The following is a 22,708-nucleotide window of genomic DNA, read 5'->3' as shown; positions in this document are numbered from 1 at the left end:
AACAGGGGTGCGGACAGGAACGGTGCAAAGCTGTGTACAGCTTCCCGACACCCGCGGAAAAGCCAGAAGCCGGGGCCTGACGACGGTGCCGGTCTGTGTTAGGCTTATTGTTTTTCGAGTTCGGGGGGAAACGGGCCGTTCCTCCTTCTCTGCGCTTCTGTTTTTGCGTCGTTCTGTTCTTTTGTTCCCGGCGCTACTGTAAGCGCTGGAGTCCCTCACGAGCTTCGAAGTGCGCAATTGAATTAGGTGCGTGATGTGTTGTAGAGGCCGGCGCGCTCGCAGCGTGGCGTGCTCGCAATGTTAACGATATGACTGCCGGGGCGATGTGTACCCAATTACCGACGGCGCACGCCACGCAATGATCGACATTTGTTTGTTTTGTTTCATTTGTTTGTTTGTTTGTTTGTCCGCTCGCCTCGCGGCGCGTATATAGCGCGATATATGCCGCACGTTCACGGGATCGCTTGACTTACGTAATAAGGAACTAATTGCGCGTCGCTTATGAGACATTATTGGCGCGATGGCTTCCAGTTAGGCCCAAATGAGATGCCTTGCTGAAGGTTTATCCGCGGTTGTTATTTTTATCAGCGTCATTTGTTCAAATAACCCACAGACCGACGAGAACCTTTCCCTTTTTTTTTCGAACTTGCTTTCTTTGTTTTTATTTCTTTTCCTCTTTTTTGGTGGGTGGAATTTGGGGGGAAGTATGAGTTGCGTAATTCGGCTGCTCTGTTAACGTGTCTGGTTAGTGTTCCAAGTTCCTGAAGGCAAATTGCCTGCTGGCTTTGTTTGCGAAACATCGACGCAATTATAGAAGTGCGTCGAAAGATCATTTGCTCAGATATTTCACCTCGTAATCGGACTTGATCTAATTCCTTCCCTGCGGGCATGCTGCAGTCATCGTCGTTATCATGGGTCCATTTGAAGTCCATCGCAGGTCTTCGACCTCTCCCAGCGATATCGAATTATCTCTTGTCTTGCGTCAACCAAAGCAGTGCCTGCATATTTTGTAATCACACCATCTGCCGTCATCGACTACGTTTGTCTTCCCTCGGCAGGCCGTACTGTTACCCTATCACACCACCCGTTATCTGTTACATTAATCACGAGGCTTGATCAACTCAATTTCTTCCTGCTAATCTCATTTCGAGTACTGTCTAGTCTCATTTGATCCATCTTCAATTCATACAACATGCAGTCGCTAATTTCTTAACTTTTCGTCTATCATTTCCCGTATCTCGTTGCTCGTTCCCTTTAACCTCGGTTCGGTGCTTGCGTACCAATACTTTCGTTAGTACTGCGTGACATGGATCGTTTCTCTCGAAATTTCGAAAGCATCGATCGCTAGACAACCGCTACGGAGAAAGTACAGGTCTTTCGTGAGACCTCTGGTAAACTAGCATGCTATCAGGCGCGGGGAAATGACTCCGCAGGGTCCGTGAGACGTCAGTCGAACATCATTTTTATACTTCTAATAGCCCGTCAATCACGTAGCCAAAGGATTATAGCAACGAAGCTCTGCAATCATTTCTTCGAGGCCGGCTTCTCTGGGCTTCTTCGACGGACCAATTTGCTAGCATAAACAAAGGAGAGATGCAAAGGAAAAGAAAAGAGATTAAAAAAAATTGGAACTGGCTTCGAAGGCGAACGACTCGGGTGAAATTAATAAGCACAGTAGCGACGTGGAGGTCGCAGGCAAGGGAGAGGCAAGATGAAGAACACGTCAGGAACCAGAATCACGACAACGTGGGGAGAAGGGTTTCCTGTGCTGAGGGCAAAGAGGAAAATTGAAAGTTTTGCGCGACCCAATAGATACCCCCGCCCTTCACAAAACACTCCCTCCCCCTCCTCCTTTTTTCGCCCTCTCTTATAATGCCGGCGAGACACGCCCAATACGTTGATTGAAAATCGATTGTAATATAGCGCGTGGGCGCATGCCGTGCTGCTTCGCGAACTCGAGAAAAGTTTTCGAGAGTCGAGGGTGCGGAGAGAGAATCTCCGACGGCTTCTTCGAAAATTCACGCGGCGTCTTGGTGTACAGTTGGCATCAATAGATCACGGACCACGATTCCTGAAGTGACGTTGCCTTCACGGACATTTTGTAACCGTAGCGAATAAACTAGTACAACACTGCGTCGTTAGCTCGTGTTATAGTATACAGGTCGTAAATCCGAACAATTTAGCAGACTGCACGTGCCCAGACAGCTGAATATTCAACTGTTCCTCAGACTTCGTGGTTTGTAAACATTTTTGACGCCGGCTATCAATAGGCGAAGCAGTGTGTCTTCTCGCATCGTTGTCTGTCCTAGGTGTGTGTGTGGTGTGTGTGTGTGTGTGTGTGTGTGTGTGTGTGTGTGTGTGTGTGTGTGTGTGTGTGTGTGTGTGTGTGTGTGTGTGTGTGTGTGTGTGTGTGTGTGTGTGTGTGTGTGTGTTTACGTTCTCAGGGCGGGGATTCGACAACAGGCTTCATTTGAAGCTGGTCCCGCAGTTGTGTAAAAAGCGGTGGCAGTTTCACAGCAAAAGACGAAGCCATTTAACGGTGAGGTGGCGCAAAGGTTCGGAAGAACTCGCACTCGCGAAGTGACCACCTGCGAAAGTCATGTGAACTTTACGAAAGTCGTGCGCTACCACTGAATTCCAACCCCTGGCTGCCGCACCCCCAACCACACGTGCAGTGTACACCGTCGTATTGTCCTGTGCCCTCCAATATAATTCTGTCGTTCACCGCGAGGCCAACAACACCCGTCTCGAAACCCTGAAAGATAGCTTCCGACGTTGTTGGTCAAGTCAACAACTCTCGTTCCGATATTTCTTATAATATTGGGAATAACGCGTCGTACCTCAAGCTCTGGGCTAAGCTTTCCTTGTCGAACCCATATCCTTTAACGAACGTTTCTCGTAAGAGCGCGCTACATTATGCTCTTTGCTCGCGCGCTTGCATGAACAACGCATGCGCAGCCCGAGGCAAGCGTGCGAAGAACCGAGAACAGGCGCATACCGTAATCTAGACAAGTTGTGCACGCTAGTCGACCACGCAAGTTTACGGAATATGATATTCCAAAAAAGTCTCAACTGCGCGAACACTGGCCTCGATGTCAAAAGTTTCACCGACCTTACGCACTCAGCCGCCCAATCGTAAGCGTCGTGCTCTCACCGCAATCTGTGCCAGATACACCCCCCCCCCCCCCCCCAAACTTGGTCACGCATCTATCAGTCCTACCGTGCGAGTATATTCGTGGCAGTAGAGCTTTCTTCTCCTTCTTGCACTGGATGTTCGTGTACGTATACCCCCATCTCTCTCTCTCTCTTCCTTCTCTCTATTCCCTTCCCCCAGCAAAGGGTAGCCAACCGCACTCTTGACTGGTTAACATCCCTGCCTTCCTTTTATCTCTCTCTCTCTCTTACACTGGAAGCGACGGCAGCGCCGCCGCTCTCCTGACGTCACGCTGCAAATTCTCTGCGCACGTCACCTTTTCGACGTGCGTGCCTTCTAAACACGCAACCCGCGCTCCCATCCGGGACGCTTCTCCTCTCTCGGCGGTGGTCCCGTCTCGCGAGATTTCAATTTCGCCCTCGCGTGAGCGCGCTGTCCTGTCGGGGTCCTTCCATCCTTCCCTCGCCTCCTTCTAAGTCGGTTGCGAAAGGCTGTCTCTCGCTCACTTCTCAGCTGTAGCATGCAACCTCGTAATTACGGATTCCGGCTTGGCTATCGGCACGAGGTGTCGGAGGGCACCAGGTGAATAGGAGCTCTGTGGCCTGTATATATATATATATATATATATATATATATATATATATATATATATATATATATATATATATATATATATAGTTCTTGCGTGTAAGCGCCTCTTTGTTGTTTGTCGGCCGTCTGAAACGTTGGCACATTGGATGGGGGAGAAGTTTTGAGGTCTGGAGCGGCTTTGCAACCGGTTAGCGATTCGTTCCTTTCTCCGCGTTTGACCCCCACCGTTCGGCTTCGTCAGGCTGACGCATATTACTCCCATATTAGTAGCACACTATTATTACCATATTATTATGCTTTATCACTACCATCTACTAACACATCTTACTATCACGCTATTCCCTCTCGCGAAGACATTCGAGCGGGAAGGTTGGCAACTATTGGCAGGTGTTTTGATTTGTTGCTGAAAATTGGTCTCGAGAAAGGCTGGACCTTGCGTCATCCGGGCTATCGCGACGTCGTGACACGTGACTCAAGTCGGGAAAAGTCATGTTAGCGCTCCTCCGACGCTATTCCCGCTTTATAGGAGCTTCTGTATTCTGGATTCGCAATGATGCGGAGGTAAGAGGTCTGAAGATATGATTAATGTAGTCTCTTGCCCCACGTCTCCGCGCGCGTTGTTATAAGTATACGCATATGGAACATGCGCTACATAGTAGACTCCAGATCAAGATGCACGCACATTTTGTTTATGTTCTCCTAATGTTGACGGAATAACGCCAGCAGGCGCCGATATATATGGCTATCTCTTCTTTCATCAGCAGGTAGTGCGCATTGAAGTTCGCTGTGAAAGAAGAAGAGGAAAGAAATAAAACAAGAAGAACGCGAGTTTCCCTGCGATGAGCGCGCCCATGAAAGCGTCCCTTCTGACCGAACGAACTGCTACGTATGGAGTATTTCCCATGGCTTCAAACTCTCGGCAACCGCCCAAGCGCTCGCCGCAACCGAGTAATGTGTGCGTCTTCTCCCTCTCCCCCTCTACATCCTCTCAGCTCTTCCCCTCTACATCCCCCCCCCCTCCGAACTTCGACGTCCGTGCCCGGTTCGCCCGCCTCGCGGCGGCGTCTTCAAAGGCGCATAGTCAAGCGTGCTTTCCGACGGTTGCCGCCACCGCCCTTCGCTTTCGTCCTGCGAGCAAACTGCACTGCCAGCCTTCCCCGATTCTGCTACATACATCCCAGCTCACACTGAATCATCGGGACGTTTTATGATTTTATTTCACCGGTTCCTCTGTTTGCCGGCGCCTCTGGGACTCTCGCTCTTCCGATGACGACTCGGGATCCGGAAGCGTTTCTATAGCTCTAGATCGCGCGCGCACTTACGCGAGCGCGCTGTATGTGCGAGTGCGTGCGTGCTTGTGTGCGCAAGCGAACGCCTCTTCGCTGTAGACTGTACACAGTGACACTTACGCACGAACTTACGAACTTGCGCACGAACAAACGCTAAGCGGCAGCTCATGCTAATGGAGCGCCGCTGCTCGCTTCTTTGTCGGCCGTGTACCACTCTCACTTTGCCTCATTCGCCCAGCCGTGGAAAATCGCGTTTTCCCCACTTCTCCCCTTATTTTACCGATCTTACTTTCTCCAAAAAATCTCGGGACTCGATGCGATTTGTCCCGGAGGAGCCTCCCCTTCACGCAATCCCCTCTCCCTTACTTCCGTTTGAGTCACCGCTCTCCCGAACCGGGAATCTTCGTTTCTTCGTCGCTTACTCCCTTTTACGAACTCGCGTATCCGTCTTACCCCCCTCCCCCCATCCCCTGCCTCCCTCTATCCCTTTCTAAGTCCTCGCTATATACATATATAAGGAGTATGGTTTTAATGAAATTACTCGCAACGCGGTGCCCTCTGGCGGTTGTTTGACTCGTGAGCTCCTCTCGGCGGGGGAAACCGTTCCTCCGCGATTCCAGCGCGGCACGTGGTGGGAGTATATGCGATTCCTCGAGTCGGGATATTTATTTGCTCGCCGAAACTGAGAGAAAGAAACGACGGGCAAAAAAAAACGATAAAGGGAAGCGAAACGAACCTCCGGAAACAGGCAGGCAGTTCGCGAACTTCCGACGTCGCCCGTGGCGCGTCGTCGAACAAATCGAAAAGCGCTGCGACGTGAAGCGAGGCGAATCAAGAAAACGCGGCGGCGCAGGCGCGACTGTGTAGCCAAGTAGGACGCACAGCGAAGTCGAAAAAGCTCGAAAACTCTCGCCGGGACCGAGTTCCCTAAAAACCTCGTCGAAGCCAAAGTCAACAAAGTGGTGGTAGTGACAGAGCGAGATAAATAATAAGAGAAAGAGAGAGAAAAAAAATGCTGGTAAAGCAATCCGCAAGAACAAACGGGAAGCATTATGCACGCAGTTCTTGTTCGCGTCTTACGCGCAGCAGAACAAGCCAGGCGGGCAACCGTACTAGGCGTAAAAATATACGTACATCTCCGCGATGGAAAGTAAAAGAAGTAACGGAGGTTTGTCGTTTTTGAAACGTTTCCCGAAGAAAATGCGCGTGTTCAGCGTGTGCAGCCAGGCAACGGTCAGCAGCAAATTGGCCCGCATGCGCGCGGGACTCCCCGAAAAAAGCAAAGAAAGGAACAAATTGTGGCCATGTCCAAGGGAAGGCAAAATACATAAACTTTCCAAACGATAAACGCCGAGGGAAAAAGAAATAGGGGGCCCCGGGGGGCATTCTCCGCCGGGAGTTCCGTCCGCCATCTTTTTTTTTTTTCGTCGGGCGGAACCGGCTTGCCCCGAGCTCCCGCAGAAGCTTTGGGGTTTGCGAGGTGGCGAGAGGTCTAGTGGGAGGGGTTGAGTGAGGGAGGCATGGAGGTGGGGGAGGGGTTAGGCGTTGAGCGAAACACGAAGTGGGTTGGCATGTTCAGTAGGCGCCAGGGCCCTCGAGAAGAAGGAGGCAAGGGCACGATGCCGACATGAAGAAGAGGCACGCAGCAGCAACTCGGAGCTCGAGATGCACACATGCCAACAAACAAAGAAAGGAAGAAAACGATAAAGACGCACCAAAACACATCGCAGACCGTCCGACCGACCGTCCGTCCGTGGAAGGGATTCGGGGCACGTTTTGGGCTTTAGACACGCTGAATTATTCAGGTATTGTGCTTCGCGGCGACGACGACCGGCAGCCAAGCCAAGACGAGGCAGGGTCGTCCGTCCGTCCCGACTCCGCCGTTTGAGACTTCTTCTTCCTCGGGGGCTTCTCTTGTTCCCTTTCTGTCTGCCTCCAACATCCCCCCCCCCACCCCCACCCGCGCGCGCCCACGGCGCTTGTCTTAAAGAACCCAATGCGCCCCCCCCCCCCCCTCCCAGACCTGCTGTTTTTCCCAGTCCGTAGCTTTCGCACACAGTGCACCGACCTCATTCGTATTTAGCCAGAGAGAAAGAACGAGAGACTTCGCGGTGTTCTTTCGAAGTTTGCAGAATGCTACGGAGGCACAGGTTCCGACTGCAATGTACAATGTACCCTGCTCGAGCGTCCGCGGCCTGGGGCATCACCGCCAGTGGCGCGAAGTTCTCAGTTATCTACCTCCACTAGAGGGACTCGCCGGTCAACAGCTGACGATGCGCCGCGGGTTGTTCTGTAGAATCGAGTGAAACGTTCTTTTTTTTTCTTTTTTTAAAGAACATAATAAAGCCGAAGCTTCGGGCATCACTTCCCTTCCCATTTTCTCTGCATCCCATCTTCGGATATCGTTCGATCGCTCCGGCGCCGCGAGAATGAGACAAGAGACACGCTACGCGGTGTTTTCGAGATACAGAGGCTGTTTTCAGACTTCGAACTGGCGACCGTGCCGCCAGTTCTGCGACATTCTCTACGAATACAGAACGACTTCACCCTGGCGGGCCTCGGAACGGAGCCTGCGGGGCCGTCTCGAGATACGAGCAAAGAACAAAAAAGAAAACACACACACGAGAGCTCGGACTTCAGCGCTAGCCTCTTTTCTTCAACCTCGCAAGGTTTCTTCAAGCAGCGAAGGCTTTGGTTGCGAACGTCGTGACTCCGGGGTTTTGTCGCTCGGCTCGCTGTATAACAACGCGCCGCCGGCTGGCCGACCTCCCCCCTCACCCCCCCCCCTCCCTCCGTTCCCAGCTCAGGTTGCGGGGCGGTGCTTCTTTTTGCGTTGTCGACAGTCTTTGGTGCCCCCACCTTGTCCGTGCGGTCGAGACCTTACTGCCCTTTGCGACACGCTTTCTTTAGCGCTGCCTTCTCTTGGCCGTTCTCTTTTTTTACATCTTCGCATTGAAACATGGTCCACTTCACTGACTCCGTCCGTTGTTCACTCCGAGGTACCGTGTGATTGGCCCGAGAGTGCCGTTTCTTCTCCAATCCTCCCCCACCCACCCCCACCCTCGATCTCCGCCTGCGGTACTTTTCGTGCTGCGGTCTCAAAGCCGGTGCCGAGGGAGCCAAGAAATCCGAATCTCTTTTCTTCCTCAGAGAGGCACTAGTGAGGGCCCGGCTCGGGTCTTTTTTCTCTGAGCGGAGGTAATCTCATCCGCTGTACGTACGGTGCGGTCCGTCCGTCTTTCGGCCGAGATTTCTTGAACAATCCTCGGGAAGATGAGGCCGAACAGAGGAGAAGAAAGAACGCGGGCCATATCAAACGCTAGTTTCGACTTGCCGACAGTTGCGTGGTCCTCTCTTGAATCTTTCTTTTTTATATATTTTGGTTTGAGCTTCCCCGCGTGTGTGTGTATGTGGGGGGGGATGGGTGTTGCAATGAAAAGACGACGGAGCCGGTGAGTCTTACATGTCTCGAGTCTTCTACCTCGACTTCGTGATTCTCACTGGATCTGCCGTACTTTTCTTAAGTTACAAAGGGACATGGAAGTAGGCGGTGATTCTACCTTCACATGCTGTAGTTTTCAGTATTTTTTGAAGGAAAGAAAATGCTTTGTAAGTCAACCTACAGTGTACAGAAACTCAATAAGTACTGCAGAATTGGATTGCTGTGATTATGAAAGATTGCACGGCTTCCGAGTGCAGTAAGAAAAAGGACAAAGAAGGTAACAAGTTAAAGAGGCGAAGGCACAGTTATGTAAGAGATGCAGTGCTCCGAATTGACAGACGTGCCTGATTGTCACATTATTTGACATAGGGAGCACCACTTCAGGGGGTTCAGGGGGCAGCAGCTGGCTCTCGAGGACAAAAGTTGCGTGACATTAATACTCATAGCGTGGTTCAGAGAGAATGACAGGGTGGTTTTTTTTTTCTTGCTTTTTTTTTAGTTCTCGCAAGAATCGACATGTCGGTGTCACTCGTCAGGTTATGGTCTGCTGTCAAGCGTCGATGGGAGACAAGTTACAAGAAAGGACTTAAACACAAGTGATGACTAAGACGAGACGATCGTAATGACGAATATTGAACATGTACAAGAGAAAGTGTCGTTTAGGCCGTCAAGTGTACACCGCCGTTCAGTAAATAACAATCGGACGCACCTGCGCAAAGCCTCAGCGTATTGGCTATAAGATACGAAATAAGTCCTCCTGCACAGTCCGAGTCCTCACCGCAGTCTTTACTAAGCTAGTGACAAGGGCGCTCTGTTGTCGAGTACGACGAGGTCGTGGGCTCGATTCCGAAGCACGACCGGTGCGGAACCACGACTGGTGCTAAAAAGAAACACTCGTGCACCGTGCCTTACGGTGCACATCAAAGAAATCCCCAGGTGGTCGAAACTAATCCGATCGCTGCGCACCCCACTGCGATGTCTCTGATAACCCGCGAGTCGCTTCGGGACGTCAAATACCTCGTCAATTAATTAGCTCAATCTTCGCAATCACGTCACTTAACCAGCCTGAAGTTTGTCTTTGCCGAGCGCTCGTTCATCTCGAGTAACGCGTCCGGCCCCGAAACGCTCGATTTTCCAACGTGATCACCCCCGAGGATCTCTCCTCTACGGGACCGCAGGGACGAGGAGGAGGAGGACCGCTTTCAATCCGCCTAACCCACCCGCGCCCACCCTCGCCTCCACCTAAACCCTGTCGAGGCAGGCCACTAGTGGAGAGGACGTCCGGCGGCCGCACGGTCTCGCAAACAGTATGGGAGGCGCCCGTCCAATAACGCGCGTATACCGCGCGGCTTAGGCCAGAAAAGGAAAGATAAATGCACTGCAAGGGGGTCGCTTGAAGGAGCAGCAGGCTTACGTGTAGATGCGGCTCGGTGATCTATCCCACGCCGCTGTCATTAGGGTAAACTCTCTCTCCCTCTCTGCTTCTTCTCGGAGCCCATAGCACATTCCAAAGGCTACGCGAGCATCGCGGGCCGGTGGTGTCCTCCTGGCCGGAACGTGCTGCCTCGCAGTGGCGCCGCTGTTTCGGTGGCAGAGAAGCGCGGTGGGGGAGGAGGGGGGATACGTGCGCTGTCGCTTGCTGCGTGTTTCTCTGCACTCTGCATCGCTAATTCGGTGCAGCGACGTGGGGCGTAGCTGAACGATCTAGGAGGGTGGCTGCCGCGTGCGCTCGCATGTGCTTGCAGCGTGCTCAGCTTGAAGTCCCGGCAGTGAAGCAAGAAACAGCTGAATGAAGTGCATGGTTGCTAGAAAGCGTAAAAACGAAAATCAAAACGAATTTAAAGAAAGGAACGAAGCCACGAGGTATAAAGTAAAGAAGGGACGAGCACTTAAACGCACAACGCTTCTTGCCTTCCCTCGCGTCCTTCCGTATAATACGTTTCTTTTTTTTTTTGCGATACGTAGCATCCGTGCGGAATTACAAACACGCCCAAGTTACCGTGCTAAGCAGAGGAGAATCGAAGTCTGGTAACGTCTCTCGAATCGCCATCACTAGAGTGTGTGCGGCCGAGTGTTCGTCAGTGTCCGCAGGGTCACTGGCTTAGAACGCAGAGTTACAACAGTGGCCAAGTTTCTGGCCTCACCTTGTCGTTACTTCGTTCTAAAAGAATAAAACTGTCACCTGCAGGGACACGTAGTAGGTTCTTTCGTTGAACAGACAGAAAGATTATTAGCTGTAGCGGCGCTCGCAAATACATGTGCAAAATTTAAAAAAAAATAGGAAGCTGGCCACACCATGTATAGTCCCTTTCGTTGCACCGGTCATCTCGTAGCGAAGAGCGTTCGTTGTAACGGCGTCGGACTGTACTGAGAGGAGTGTACCTCTCTCCGGCCGCCTAAATGTGCCCGTGCTCGCGCAGCTTGATTGGCCTCCGACGCCAATTTGTGGCTTTCACGGCGCCGCGCATTTCGATGGCTATAGCGCGGGCGCCAGCCCGACTTCCTCGCCGGCCACGAGCACAAGTGAGGGGCGGAGGAGAGGCGAGCGAGAGAGAAGGGGGGCGACCGCAAATCTGGGAGTCACGCGTCCAATGGGAAGCGATCCATCAGCGCTGTCCTCTTCCAAGCGGGGCAAAGGGAAAGGTGAAGGCGAGGACGGGACTATGGTGGGCAGCCTCGAGACGCGTTACCTAACCCCCCCTCCCCCTCTACTCATCCCCATCTTTGGCGTTAGTACCATCGTTTAGGCCGGCCCCTGTAGGCTGCTGCTTCGCTTCGGGCTGAGTGTTCATGCAAAAGAAGTTGCGCGTTTGTCCGCGCTCCCTGGCGCTTTCTGCTTCTTCAAATTTTTGGTTGCTTTGAAAGAGGGATTGCCCTTCTTTCTTTTTACTTTTTTCTGTTTTATTTCTTTCACTTTTTTATTTGCGCTCTTCTTTAAGTCGTGCGACGCTGAACGGCCGTCGCTTAGCGCTTCACAACGGAGCTCTTCGAGGAATCTGAGGGCCGAGCTTCGCGCGATCTCTCTTGCGTTGAAAAATAGGTCCTCCCCCTCACCTTCCTCTAGCGCGTGAGATGTCCTTTAATGGATCCCATGTCGAGATCTTCGTGAAAGGAGGCCAGCCGTCTCATCCCATACAATCCCGCCCCCCCCCTCCTGCCTCCCTCTTTTTACCATCGTTACCGTTGCTTTTTTTTTTGCCATTGTTCCGTTTACCACGCCACGCCTACGTCATAGCAACTCCCACATTGTTCTATTCTCTACAGTAGATAAGCAAATATGCAAAGAGGCGCGTGCTTCCGCCATTCATGGGGTGCGAGCCGCAACTGAGTGAACTGTGTCAGGTCGGAGTTATAGGGCCCTATTTACGCTCGAGCCTCCCATCGCCGCAAGCCGTGTACCGCACGCGTGCGGTCGTGCGCAAAATTGCACATGTCGAACGCTTCTGCACAAATTTCTGTTTACAATGTGTGCGGTTTACACACAGTCTAAACGGAAATTTATGCACAAGCGTTCGATATGTGCAATATTTCGCGCGACCGCACGCGTGCGGTGCGGCTTGCGGCGATGGGAGGCTCGAGCGTAAACAGGCCCATAACGAATTAGGCGGGCCCCGTGTGTGACTTACGGGGGCACACATTGCGGGTATTGATGGTTGACGTCATTGAGCGCGGTTGTCGCTTGTAAATATAGGACGACAACGACGACGAAAAGTATGGTTGTTTTCGGTGACCACTCCTAAAAGAGGTGCGCTAAGGACCAACAAGAAATCGCTTTGTGCCGGTGAGGTGTTCTTTTAAAGCTCTCCTTTCGTAATAAAATGAAAGCTAAATTTACAAGCCATGTATTTAGTCTACGAATTCAGTGTACATTTACGTTTTCACTGCTTTTTTTTAGCGTGAATGAACCTCTTTACCCGCTGCCGATTACCGCCGAACCGACCACCCCACAGACCGTTCCCGAACAACCCCGAGGTTGCGAGACCTCAAAAAGGTCGAGACCCCGGACAAAAGACGGCGTCGACGAGCGTCATTGCGCAAGAGAAGAAGGCAGTCTCAGCCCTGCCATCGCGTTGCTCAATCTCCGAGCGCTATCGGAAGTTAAGAGAAGAAGGAATGCTGCGGGCGGGGATCGGAACAACGGCGTTTCTTCCCATCCGTCCGGGGCACCAGCACGCTTCAAGTTCCGCTTCACCTTTTCACTCCTACTCTCGGGGCGTTTGATTTGCGGGCGCGCGGAGTCTAGAACAGCGCCTTTTCGCCCGCACACCTTAGCGAGCGAGAAAGTGAAAGAAAGGGACGAAGAACAGGAATCGAAGCACCGAGGAAAGGAAAGAGCGGAGCCGAAAGGGAAGGTGCCAGAAATCCGCCCGCAGAATCGTGCCGAAAGCACTTTTCGGCGGCGACGGCCGCAGTTATATATATAAGCGGCGATGTACGCGCGCGCAGCGTGTACGAAAGAGGAAAGGAGGTTGAAAAAAAAAAAAGAAATGAACACAAGGAACATCGGCGCGCGCGACCGTGCGGGCACGTTTCCCTGACAGCTGCAAAGGTCGCCACGCCATCTAGCACGCCGCCGATCGAGGTAGAATCCTGCATCGCGGTGGCGTGGTTGCTCTCACTCCTTTTTTTTTTTTATCGGTTTCCCCTTTTCGTTTCGTTCCTTTACCTGCCTTCTTTCTTTTATCTTTCTGGCGCGAAGACGATTTGGCACCGTCGAACGCGCGCCGTCGAAACGATAGCGGAGCCAGCGGGCAACCAAGGCGCCCGCATTTTGCCGTCCTTCTTCTCCTTATTTATTCATTTCCTTTCTTCCTTCCTTCGTTTCTTTTCTTCTTTCTTTCTTTCTTTTTCTTTCTTTCTTTCTTTCTTTCTTTCTTTCTTTCTTTCGCATCGGTGGTTTTGGTCTTTTGTCTGGGTCCTCACCGAGGCTTGCGTCGCGTCCACGCCTTCCCATGCGCACGCTCCTCGCTCTTGGCAGTATATAAAGGCACGTCCGGTTAGAGAAAGTTTGTATCGACATAGTATCTCTAGTTGTGTGCAGTATTGTCGAGGACGCAGGGTAGGATAAGCACGGTGGCATTGGAGGCGCAGAACTGATATTAATGGTTTTGATTTACGTTAATGCTGAGTGAAAGGAGGCTTAGCGGAGCGTAAATTTGAACGAGTTCGTATGTATCGTTCATGTTTAAGCAGCGATAGTGTGGCTTAGGCCGATATATTATCAAGAAAGACCACAGACAATAACTATGGCTTGTCTCTTGGCCCCTCCCCCCCTCCCTCCTTACTGCTTTGCAACACCAAAAGCAGTAAATCGTTCGGAGTTCCTCAGGCAGTGCCTCAGCTACGACAAGTAGTCCCTTATTGTCTAAGGTATTACGGTCTGAAGGAGTCGCTGCAAGAAATGCGAAAACATTATGTACGTCCATTCTGCCGCGAAGTACTCGGCCCGAAACGCACAGCGAATCATGGCGTTTTTTTTTTTAAATTCTAATCTGCCAGAGAGGTGTTTGTTCAGATCGCATTCTTCCCCATATTGCACAGATAGATAGATAGATAGATAGATAGATAGATAGATAGATAGATAGATAGATAGATAGATAGATAGATAGAAAGAAAGAAAATGATAAATGAAAAGCAGATAGGTTAGCCAAGAATGAGCTTGGTTGCCTGCCCTGAAATGGGGAAGGGGTTAAGAGAATGAGAAAGTTCGGACGTTGACGTCGCCTACGTTGCGTAAAGTCTCTGAACTGTGCAACTGCACTGCACAGAATTGCCGTTTACTCGAGCGAGCCTGTAAGCACGACACGAGGGTTCAAGACGGCCGCGCGGACGACCCTCCTTACTTCACCACAAGTGCGCTAACCGGCGCGCAGGGTTGTTACTTGGTAAATAGTCGTAGCTAGGCTTCGGCTTCGTCTTCAGTACCGAAAAAAGAAAAAAAAATGAAAGGAAAGCAGCATCCTTGGATGCCATGCTCCACTACTTGTACGGAAAGGAGAGGGTGGGCGAGGGGGGGGGTCCCTCATTGCTTCCGTGAGCTGACGAGTTTGCGTGCACTCCGAAAATTACCGTGGCCCCGTATATCGTAGACCTCACCTGATGCTCCCGCTCTTGTTCGCTGCAATTTGCTTCGCCAGGGCACTCAGAGTGGCTCCGAAAAGTGCTCCGGGAAGACGTTACTACCGCTCCAGAAAATGGCGCCGAGGAGATATATGGCGCCGCCTATATACGTAACGGGGCTCACGCAGAATGATTTTGGCTATTGGGGAGAAAACGAAGCAGACGAAAAAGAAAACCGCAAATACAAGCAGACGAAAAAAAGAGTGAGAGAGGGGCAAGGAAAACGAGACACCAAACAGACGAAACAAACCAGAAAACGAGCAGACGAAACAAGAACAAAGAAAGGAAGTTTGGGCTTCGACCCTTCATCGAGTCGACCTTGTGATTTCGCGTCTGTTCCCGGGAAAAAAAAGTGGGCAGTTTCGGGAGCAGTTGGAAGTCATATTCGTCTATTAGGAGGGCGCATTTAGCTTGCAGCTCGGAGACGAGGGCTTGTTTTTAGCGTGGGGCCGCTGTGCTGCCTCCGAGGGGTATGCGGCGCAGAACTGTATAGCGTCGGTGTACAAGAAGGGGGTGGTGGCGTCGTCGTTATAGATGTTCAGCGCGCGCAAATCACACGTTTCGACGGCAAGTGAGCCCTGGTATTGAGTTCACGTTTGCTGGCTGGGTACGTTCGAAACGTGCCTATTACAACGCAAATCGCAGTGAGATGAAGAAAGTTGGGAGCGCGTGTAGGGGAGGACGGACGGACGAACTAGCAGTTTCACGATATATGTTGAATCATCAGGTAGGGCCCTTCACAGAGCGAACAAACGATAAAGAAGTGATCTCGGGGGAGATGGGTGGGGGGCATATTCGCAAGTGAGGTGTGTTAATGACAGTTCAACTGAATTAAAGAAAGTTAGCGCGATATTATACGCATGTACAGGCCTTACGCATTCAAACGTATGTTCCGCGACAAAAGAAAAGCAAAACAATGAACTGACTGTTTTGGCAGCCTGGACTTCATTGTGCGTTACAGTCCCAACGTTGGTGGGTGGTGTCCGGTTCAACCCGACTTTTGACTCGACGCGCTCGCATCGAATTCATTAGAAGAACCTTTAAGTCATCGCGACGAAATGCGCAAGTCTGTCGCGCTCCAGGAACTTACTCCTCCAGGAAGTCACTGACCGCAAGCCTTGGAGAGAGCGCAGCTACCGTCGGGCTACAGACGCCGTATGCACGCATGCGCAGAAAGCGCAGCAACAACAGCCCCCGTGACGTCTGAACAAAGCCATACAGCACGCGTCACGTGACGGGGCTTTTAGCCCCGCGAAACCTCTTTGGGCAGCGAACGAGCGACCAGGCAGGCACGAAGTGGCGCTGCCTGATTGAGGGGCTTCCTTTTGAATCGACAGCCGTCGCTGGTAATTACTGGGACGCGCGTGCGCGCCCGGGGTCAGCCATTGTTGTTCGTGACACGTGTTTACGCACCGACGGAAGGGCGTAGGGCAGCGAAAAAAAAAAAGAATAATGGTATACCTCGCGACGCTCAGAGGTCGGCTAGTCGCGAAGTTGCGTGCTGGCGAGGCCAACAACTCCCCCCCCCCCCCCCCCCTTTCTGTTGCAATATTGCGTCCGTGAGGGCATGATGTGCGCGCAATAACATATGCTGCGTGCTCTTCGTTGCCTGGCGCTGCAAGAGGAATGGCCAGTCGCACCGCGCAGAGTTTACTACAAGACCAGTGTCTGCTTCTCCTAACAACCTCTTGTTGCCGAGTTCAACTTACCCGTAAGTGGTTTTGCTTCAGCTTGAGCATCCGCTTGGAAAACGCTTTAATGAGGCACGCTCGTAGCTTGAGTAGGTTGGCCAATTTATCTCAGAACTGTTACACTGAAAAGCCGTTCGACATCGTCGTAACTAGAAAGGAAAAAAAGAACAACAAACGTCCGATTGCGTCTATATTCCATGTCCCCACGTAACCGCATAAGAGCATTGTGACACCATGTTATGAAGTGTTACGGTCTTTCACGTAAAATAATAATAATAATAATATTTGGGGTTTTACGTGCCAAAACCACTTTCTGATTATGAGGCACGCCGTAGTGGAGGACTCCGGAAATTTTGACCACCTGGGGTTCTTTAACGTGCACCTAAATCTAAGCACACGGGTGTTTTCGCATTTCGCCCCCATCGAAATGCGGCCGCCGTGGCCGGGATTCGATCCCGCGACCTCGTGCTCAGCAGCCCAACACCATAGCCACTGAGCAACCACGGCGGGTTTCACGTAAAATACCTGCTCCTTTAATAGGGGTGCGACAAGCTAACCAATTAATCACCGGTTCCTTTGGTTCTACTGTCCAGTCGGACGGTTCATTACAAGTACAATTTCGTTCGCGCCCCCGCAAAGGTGCTTCGCAACTTTGTCCGCTAACCTTCGATTTGAAACCACCGTCGCTCGAGCTCGCTTCTTCGTCGAAGACTTTTCAAATTCCAGTGAAACGACGACCGGCAAAATTAAGCTACTCGCCACTTCTCCTGGCTCGATCCCGTGCCTTATAGGGGCGCCGATGCGGCAGTGGACATCCCCGTACAAAAGCTCTTGCCCCTTTCGAATCGCGCACGGCCAGCCGAGGGCGGCTCCGCGGCCGCCGCAAAACGCGTTGGCCTGTGCGGCGCCCGTTTTTCGATTATCTCGTCTCCCGCCGCGCCGTCGTCTTCCATCCCGCCGCACGGGAGTCGAGCGGTCCTTTGGGCGGCTTCTCCTTCTTCTTTTCTTTTTTCTTTTGCTTTTAGGCGCGCGCTGCGGCAACCGCCACGCCAGGGGCAAGGGGCAGGAGCAGGGCACTCCGCCCCGTGCGCGGAGCCGCGCGAGCAATGGACGAAAATTACATCGTGTAGCAGCGACGGGCGCGGCCTCGGAAGTCCTCTCTCCGTGTAAAGCACGCGAGGAACACATCGGACGTGCGCGCGATGCTTGGCCGGCACGCCGTTCTTGTCCGCGCGACCCTACCGGAAGCGAAGAGGGCATGCCGCCCGTTTGAATTCTTTAATGATAAGAATAGAGCAAAACCTCGTTATAACGAAGTCGAAGGAGGATCCGGGATTACTTCGTTATATCCTATATTACGTGCTCTGCAATGTGAAAGTTTGCGGGAATTTCAAGGGCAATTTCACATACGTCGTTATATCCATTATTTCGTTATATACCGTTTCGTTATAGTGAGACTTCACTGTAATAATGATTTTAGTTGCTACAGTTGTTTGTTCTCTGTTGGTATGGGTCGCCTGCAATTGTGGGCGCTCTGAGCAGGTGTCGATGTACGCCAACGCTCTTGCGTCAGAGGAATAGCCAGCCCGTCTTCCTTTCCTTTTTTTTTATCTTCTCAACGACGCGGCCGTATACACCATTGCCGTCATACCCGTTCATCCTCGGCACCTGTACATTGGGGCTCCTCGTATACGCTTAGTGACACCTGCACTCTCCATATTCGTCCCTACCACCGGCCCCGTCACCGTGTGCACGATGATGCTTATCGGTAATGTGTTTGACGACTTCGCGCTAAAAGGGTTGAACCGATGCGTTGTCCGATAACTCGCGGCGCGGAACGTTCGACGGGCCAGTGCATTCCAGCCACCTCCTCTACTTCGCGGCGAAAGTCTGCAACACTGCGGTAAAATACACAAGGAACAAGTTCGTCAAGAAACGCGACACACACACACACACACGCACACACAGCCGCGTGTACCTTTCCCACGTGATTTCGCGCTGTCAAACCTTCGCTGCGATTCATCGCCAACTTACGCTAGCCATAACGAGCTCCTTTCGGCGCCTATCGCACGATCGCGTCGGACGTTGGACAAACAGGCCCGGTCGAGCGGGCGAACCGGGCGAGCACCTGTCCTTTCGTCTCGCCTGCACTACACGCGTGCAGGCGTCGCGTGAAAATTAGCCCTCCATTGTGGCCTTATCTCGTCGCTGGCCCCGCCACTACTACACATACCGGTGTGCGAGAGCTCGTGTTCAGTACGGGCCGGGGTTTGCTTCACCCCCTCGTCCACCGCCTCGCACGTGTGGGGTGCGTTCGGACCGAATCGCATAGAATCCCGTGGTCAAACACGGGATCACCTGCGGTGCAAAGCGGAGCAGGCAAGCTGTGTGTGTGATGTGTGTGTGTGTGTGTGTGTGTCTAGCCGGATTGATGTACGGCTCGGTTGAATGAGGGTAGAGGAGCGCGGACCCCCTCCTGTGCCCGCGGGGCAACCGGGCAAACATCGGCACCGCCGTCCGCACCGAACAGAGATCACCTGGGTCTCTGCCGTGGGCTGTGAGCAGGAACGGACCCTGCGGAGAGATAGCGCTGACCCAACGCAGCTGTAGACAACGTTGTGCGGTCGAAAAGGCGTAGATACACAAAGGAGAATTCGGCGCTGCGCATGTCCCCTGGACAGGAGCCGAGTGGTTGGTGCTTGGTACGCTGTATAGAAAGCATTGCTGGCATGCGCGCCACAGGGGTTTGGGAGGAGGAGGGGGACGGCGGCGCAAGGGTACGAAGGGGGGCGCTCTGAATGCCGGCGGGCTCGTAAGGTGGGAGCAGGATGAGCGTTGATTGCCCCCAGCTCGTGGCCTCTGACCGCTGCGGAGCGTGTGGAGGGGTTCACCCCGCTCTGTGCGGAAGCCGGTCGGTCCGTGCTCAGTGATTTCCTGCGCGCGGCCCAGTTGAGTTGAGTTGAGATAAAGGAGGCGGGCACCGCCGGTTTCCGTCTCTTCTATGTTGGAGCGGCTGCCCCGCAACAAATCTGAGCACCTCACTCACGACGCAGGACGTTTGCGTGCCGTGGCTCTTGGTTCTCTTGTTTTGTAACTTGACACGTCATTCCAATTCTCGCTTTCTGTGTGGAGTCTCCCCACTCTGCCAAATGGCCTCGACGTTTGCAAGTTATGGGTGATCTGTTGGGAACATGTGTATGCATCTGGATCTCTGGATCTCTTTCTGGTCTTTCTGGATCTCACAGCTACGAAAGAGGCTTTCCGGTTCTATAAAAGTGTCGTTTTTCAACCTCCAATCTACCCAGTATAAGTTGTTTCCGTGATAGCATAAGATCACCCGCCGTGGTTGCTCAGTGGCTATGGTGTTAGGCTGCTGAGCACGAGGTCGCGGGATCGAATCCCGGCCACGGCGGCCGCATTTCGATGGGGCCGAAATGCGAAAACACCCGTGTGCTTAGATTTAGGTGCACGTTAAAGAACCCCAGGTGGTCAAAATTTCCGGAGTCCTCCACTACGGCGTGCCTCATAATCAGAAAGTGGTTTTGGCACGTAAAACCCCATATATTATTATTATTATTATTATTAGCATAAGATCACTTGTTTCTGGGCTAATCGGTGCATAGTGCGCTGATGAATTAAGATTCCCTGGTTTCTGTTCAACCGTTCGAAAAGCGCCTGCCCTAGAGATTGGCCGAAGCGCCGCCACAGTTTTCACGCTCGCCCAGCTCACCGTAACGTTTCTTACGGCGACGTTCAGTGATGTCGTCTTTATTTATTCGCTATAAGGCACACACGTCTGTCTCCTTCTCCCAACTCAAGCAGGCCTGCGTGTTGTGGCACGCACGCGCTTCCATCAGGCCCGCGAAGACGTGTATACCACGGGGGCACGTCGCGATGCAGCCGCAGCTCTCTGCCACCACAGCGTCATCCCTCCCGCCCTCTCAAACACCAACAACAACAACGTCAGCCACAAAGGGAAGAGACGCGCGCTCTCCGCATCGCCTCCGCGTTCGTTCGAGGAGGGCCTCCATCCCACGTCGCCGGCCGGGACGTCGTCTTCGAGGGCCACCCTCTCAAGCCAGACCGGTCTCCGTCTTCCTCCCCCCCCCCCTCCCTTGCCTTCGCAACGGGCTGCCTCGATGCTATCTCGGCGGGGCCTTTTACAAAGCGCACGCACCCAACCTTAATGACGCTTTAATGCCGCGGCTCCTCTGAGCACGCACAGTTCTCTTACGTACGTTTGTGCGTGCGTGCGTACCTACGTTCGTAAGTACGTACGTGCGTACGCACGCACACCGGCTGTCTCACCGCTGGCACCGGATCGCGAACGTGGCGCCGCGACGTCAGCTATGGGCGTCGGGGCGACTCTACACGCGCGCTGTGCGCGTGGTGGACGCGTGGACGACGCCTTTTCTTACGGCCGTCGCGGGGCGGGTTGGATGTGATGTGCGCGTCTGTGTTCCTTCCCCGTGCCGTGCTACGCCCACTAGAAGCGTGCAGTGCTGCGCGAGGTCCGGGGCGACGTCCGAGCTCTTAATTCAGTCGTCCCGACGGCCGAAACTTAGTTCTCGAGAGCGGTTGCTATAAACTGGGGCTGACGCGGCTATGGCCCGAGGTCGCGTCGTGGCCGTCGTTATTCGTCAGCGTGATCTGGCGTTACGTAAGTTAATTTGGATGGCCTGTATTGACCGCACATGGAGTTCTTATAGTCGTCCATTCCGTCCGTACGAATTTTCTTTAATAGAACCACGCTAGCTGATGATGTACAGGCTAGTAGACAAACTGTCCGTTCATGGTCGTATGGAATGATGGGCAGAGTGTATGTTGTCAGGCGACATTTCATTTCAAATTTTTCTTTCTTTTGTTTTCTTAATTTTCAATACAGTTATTTCATCCGGCTCCTAGTCCTTCCTTTTGATATTCTACAGAACTCGTATATGAGTTCTATACATGCAGCAAAACAGTTTTATAGCGTTATAGCGTCTTACAGTTGATAAAGCACCCGCATATAGACAGTCACTATGAACATTACCTCGCAGTATAATCAATGTAGTCTACGACCGGGTCGATGGCAACTTTCACTTTCAGGAAACTGTCTATGGGTGCCTGTGGGAGCTTGCAGATAGACGTCCGTCGTGCTTCGATACGACCGGCATACGCGATTTTATGGTGTCCTACAACGAATTTATTCCTGAACTTTCGAACAAGCTGCGTGAATTCGGTTCCACGACAGCCCGCGATGCCAGCAGGCTCAACAGCTTCTATCCTGGTGCACGGTACTCTCTTTCTCTCTCTCTCAAGAAGAAAACATCATAGCGCGCTTCTCCGCCGTACAGTGGGCCGCCTGGAGGCTTTGAAATCCCGCAAGCATCGCCGACGCCCACCACCGCAACCTCTTGTAAGTTCGCGCTGTTCCTGTCGGTTCCACCACGCGCCCAGCTAACTCACCGTCGCTCGCCGAGCATGCATGCGGTCTGAGGCGCACACGTGCGATGTTTTATGTATGCGCCCAAAAAGAAACCAGACAGGTTCGTGTCCCCATTAAGACGAGCAGGCGCATCTCTCGACCCCGGCTTGGAGGAGGGGTGGGGTGGAGTATAAAAGATTTCTCCGGCGCGACCGGGCCGACGCCGCCGAGACTTTTGACTGCAAGCTGCGCCGCTGCTTCGGCGCGTCCACGCCCTTCCCATAGACGCCGACGCCGCCTCGCGCGCTGACGACTTGTCGTCATATATACGCGCGTGCCTGCGATGGGACGCGTGCACGTATAGCTACGCGAAGTACAAACGCCAGCCCTGCAACGCTGGAGCCGCCGCCACGTCTTGTTTCTCTCTGTTTCCAGTTGCGAGGATGGGTCGCTCACGACGCCGCCCGACGCGCAGAGGCGAACCCCATTGCGTGGTCATCATGTGGGCGTCCCTGCGTCGGTCGAGGACGACGGCGTCGAGTTGTTGTTGTTGTTGTTGTACGTCGTGTTGCGTGTAGTTCGCGCTGTGGGAGCGCAGGGCAGGCGGGCGGGTGCACCTTAACTACAGGTTGCCCGCGGCCATCTCTTTTTTTTTTGGATGACGTAGACGCGATGTGACCGTGCCAGCGGGGGCTCAGCCCCGCCGTCCGAAGAGCGATCTCTCGAGCAATGATCGTCGTGTCCGTGCCGCCGTGTAACTTTGGGAAGGCATGGCCAACGAAAACGCCGCGTCGCGACCGAGTTACATGGAGCTCTAGATGCGGCCTACTCCGTTTATTAAGGCTGGGTATAGTGTACGATTAGCCGGGCACGTGATCGTATATTATGGCTGCGGGCTGCATGTGTAGCGGGACATTAAACCAGGTTCAGCTGTCGTTAGCTGAGCTTTCAGTGCGAGCTTTCCGGCCAACTTCATCGACTTCCAAGTCGTGTCGTTGCGGCGGATACACTGCC

The 22,708-nt window shown here is 52.9% G+C and overlaps 1 protein-coding gene across 7 annotated transcripts in view; it reads left to right on the top strand.

Annotated features, from left to right (window-relative positions):
• The window catches only part of LOC139049761 (latrophilin Cirl-like), a 1,359,947-nt gene that overhangs the window by 1,235,287 nt on the left and 101,952 nt on the right, over positions 1-22,708 (top strand). Inside the window, exon 1 of one of the 7 annotated variants that reach the window (XM_070525568.1) lies at positions 16,214-16,307. The exons of the other annotated variants lie outside the window; for them this stretch is intronic. Coding sequence (XP_070381669.1) covers positions 16,223-16,307 — 85 coding nt within the window. The 5' untranslated portion in view covers positions 16,214-16,222. Of the gene's footprint in view, positions 1-16,213; positions 16,308-22,708 lie in introns of those variants that run through there. 7 annotated transcript variants of the gene reach the window in all.

This window comes from Dermacentor albipictus, chromosome 9, assembly GCF_038994185.2.
Source record: "Dermacentor albipictus isolate Rhodes 1998 colony chromosome 9, USDA_Dalb.pri_finalv2, whole genome shotgun sequence".
NCBI classification, from domain to species: Eukaryota; Metazoa; Arthropoda; class Arachnida; order Ixodida; family Ixodidae; genus Dermacentor; species Dermacentor albipictus.
This window is presented reverse-complemented; position numbering and strand designations above follow the sequence as displayed.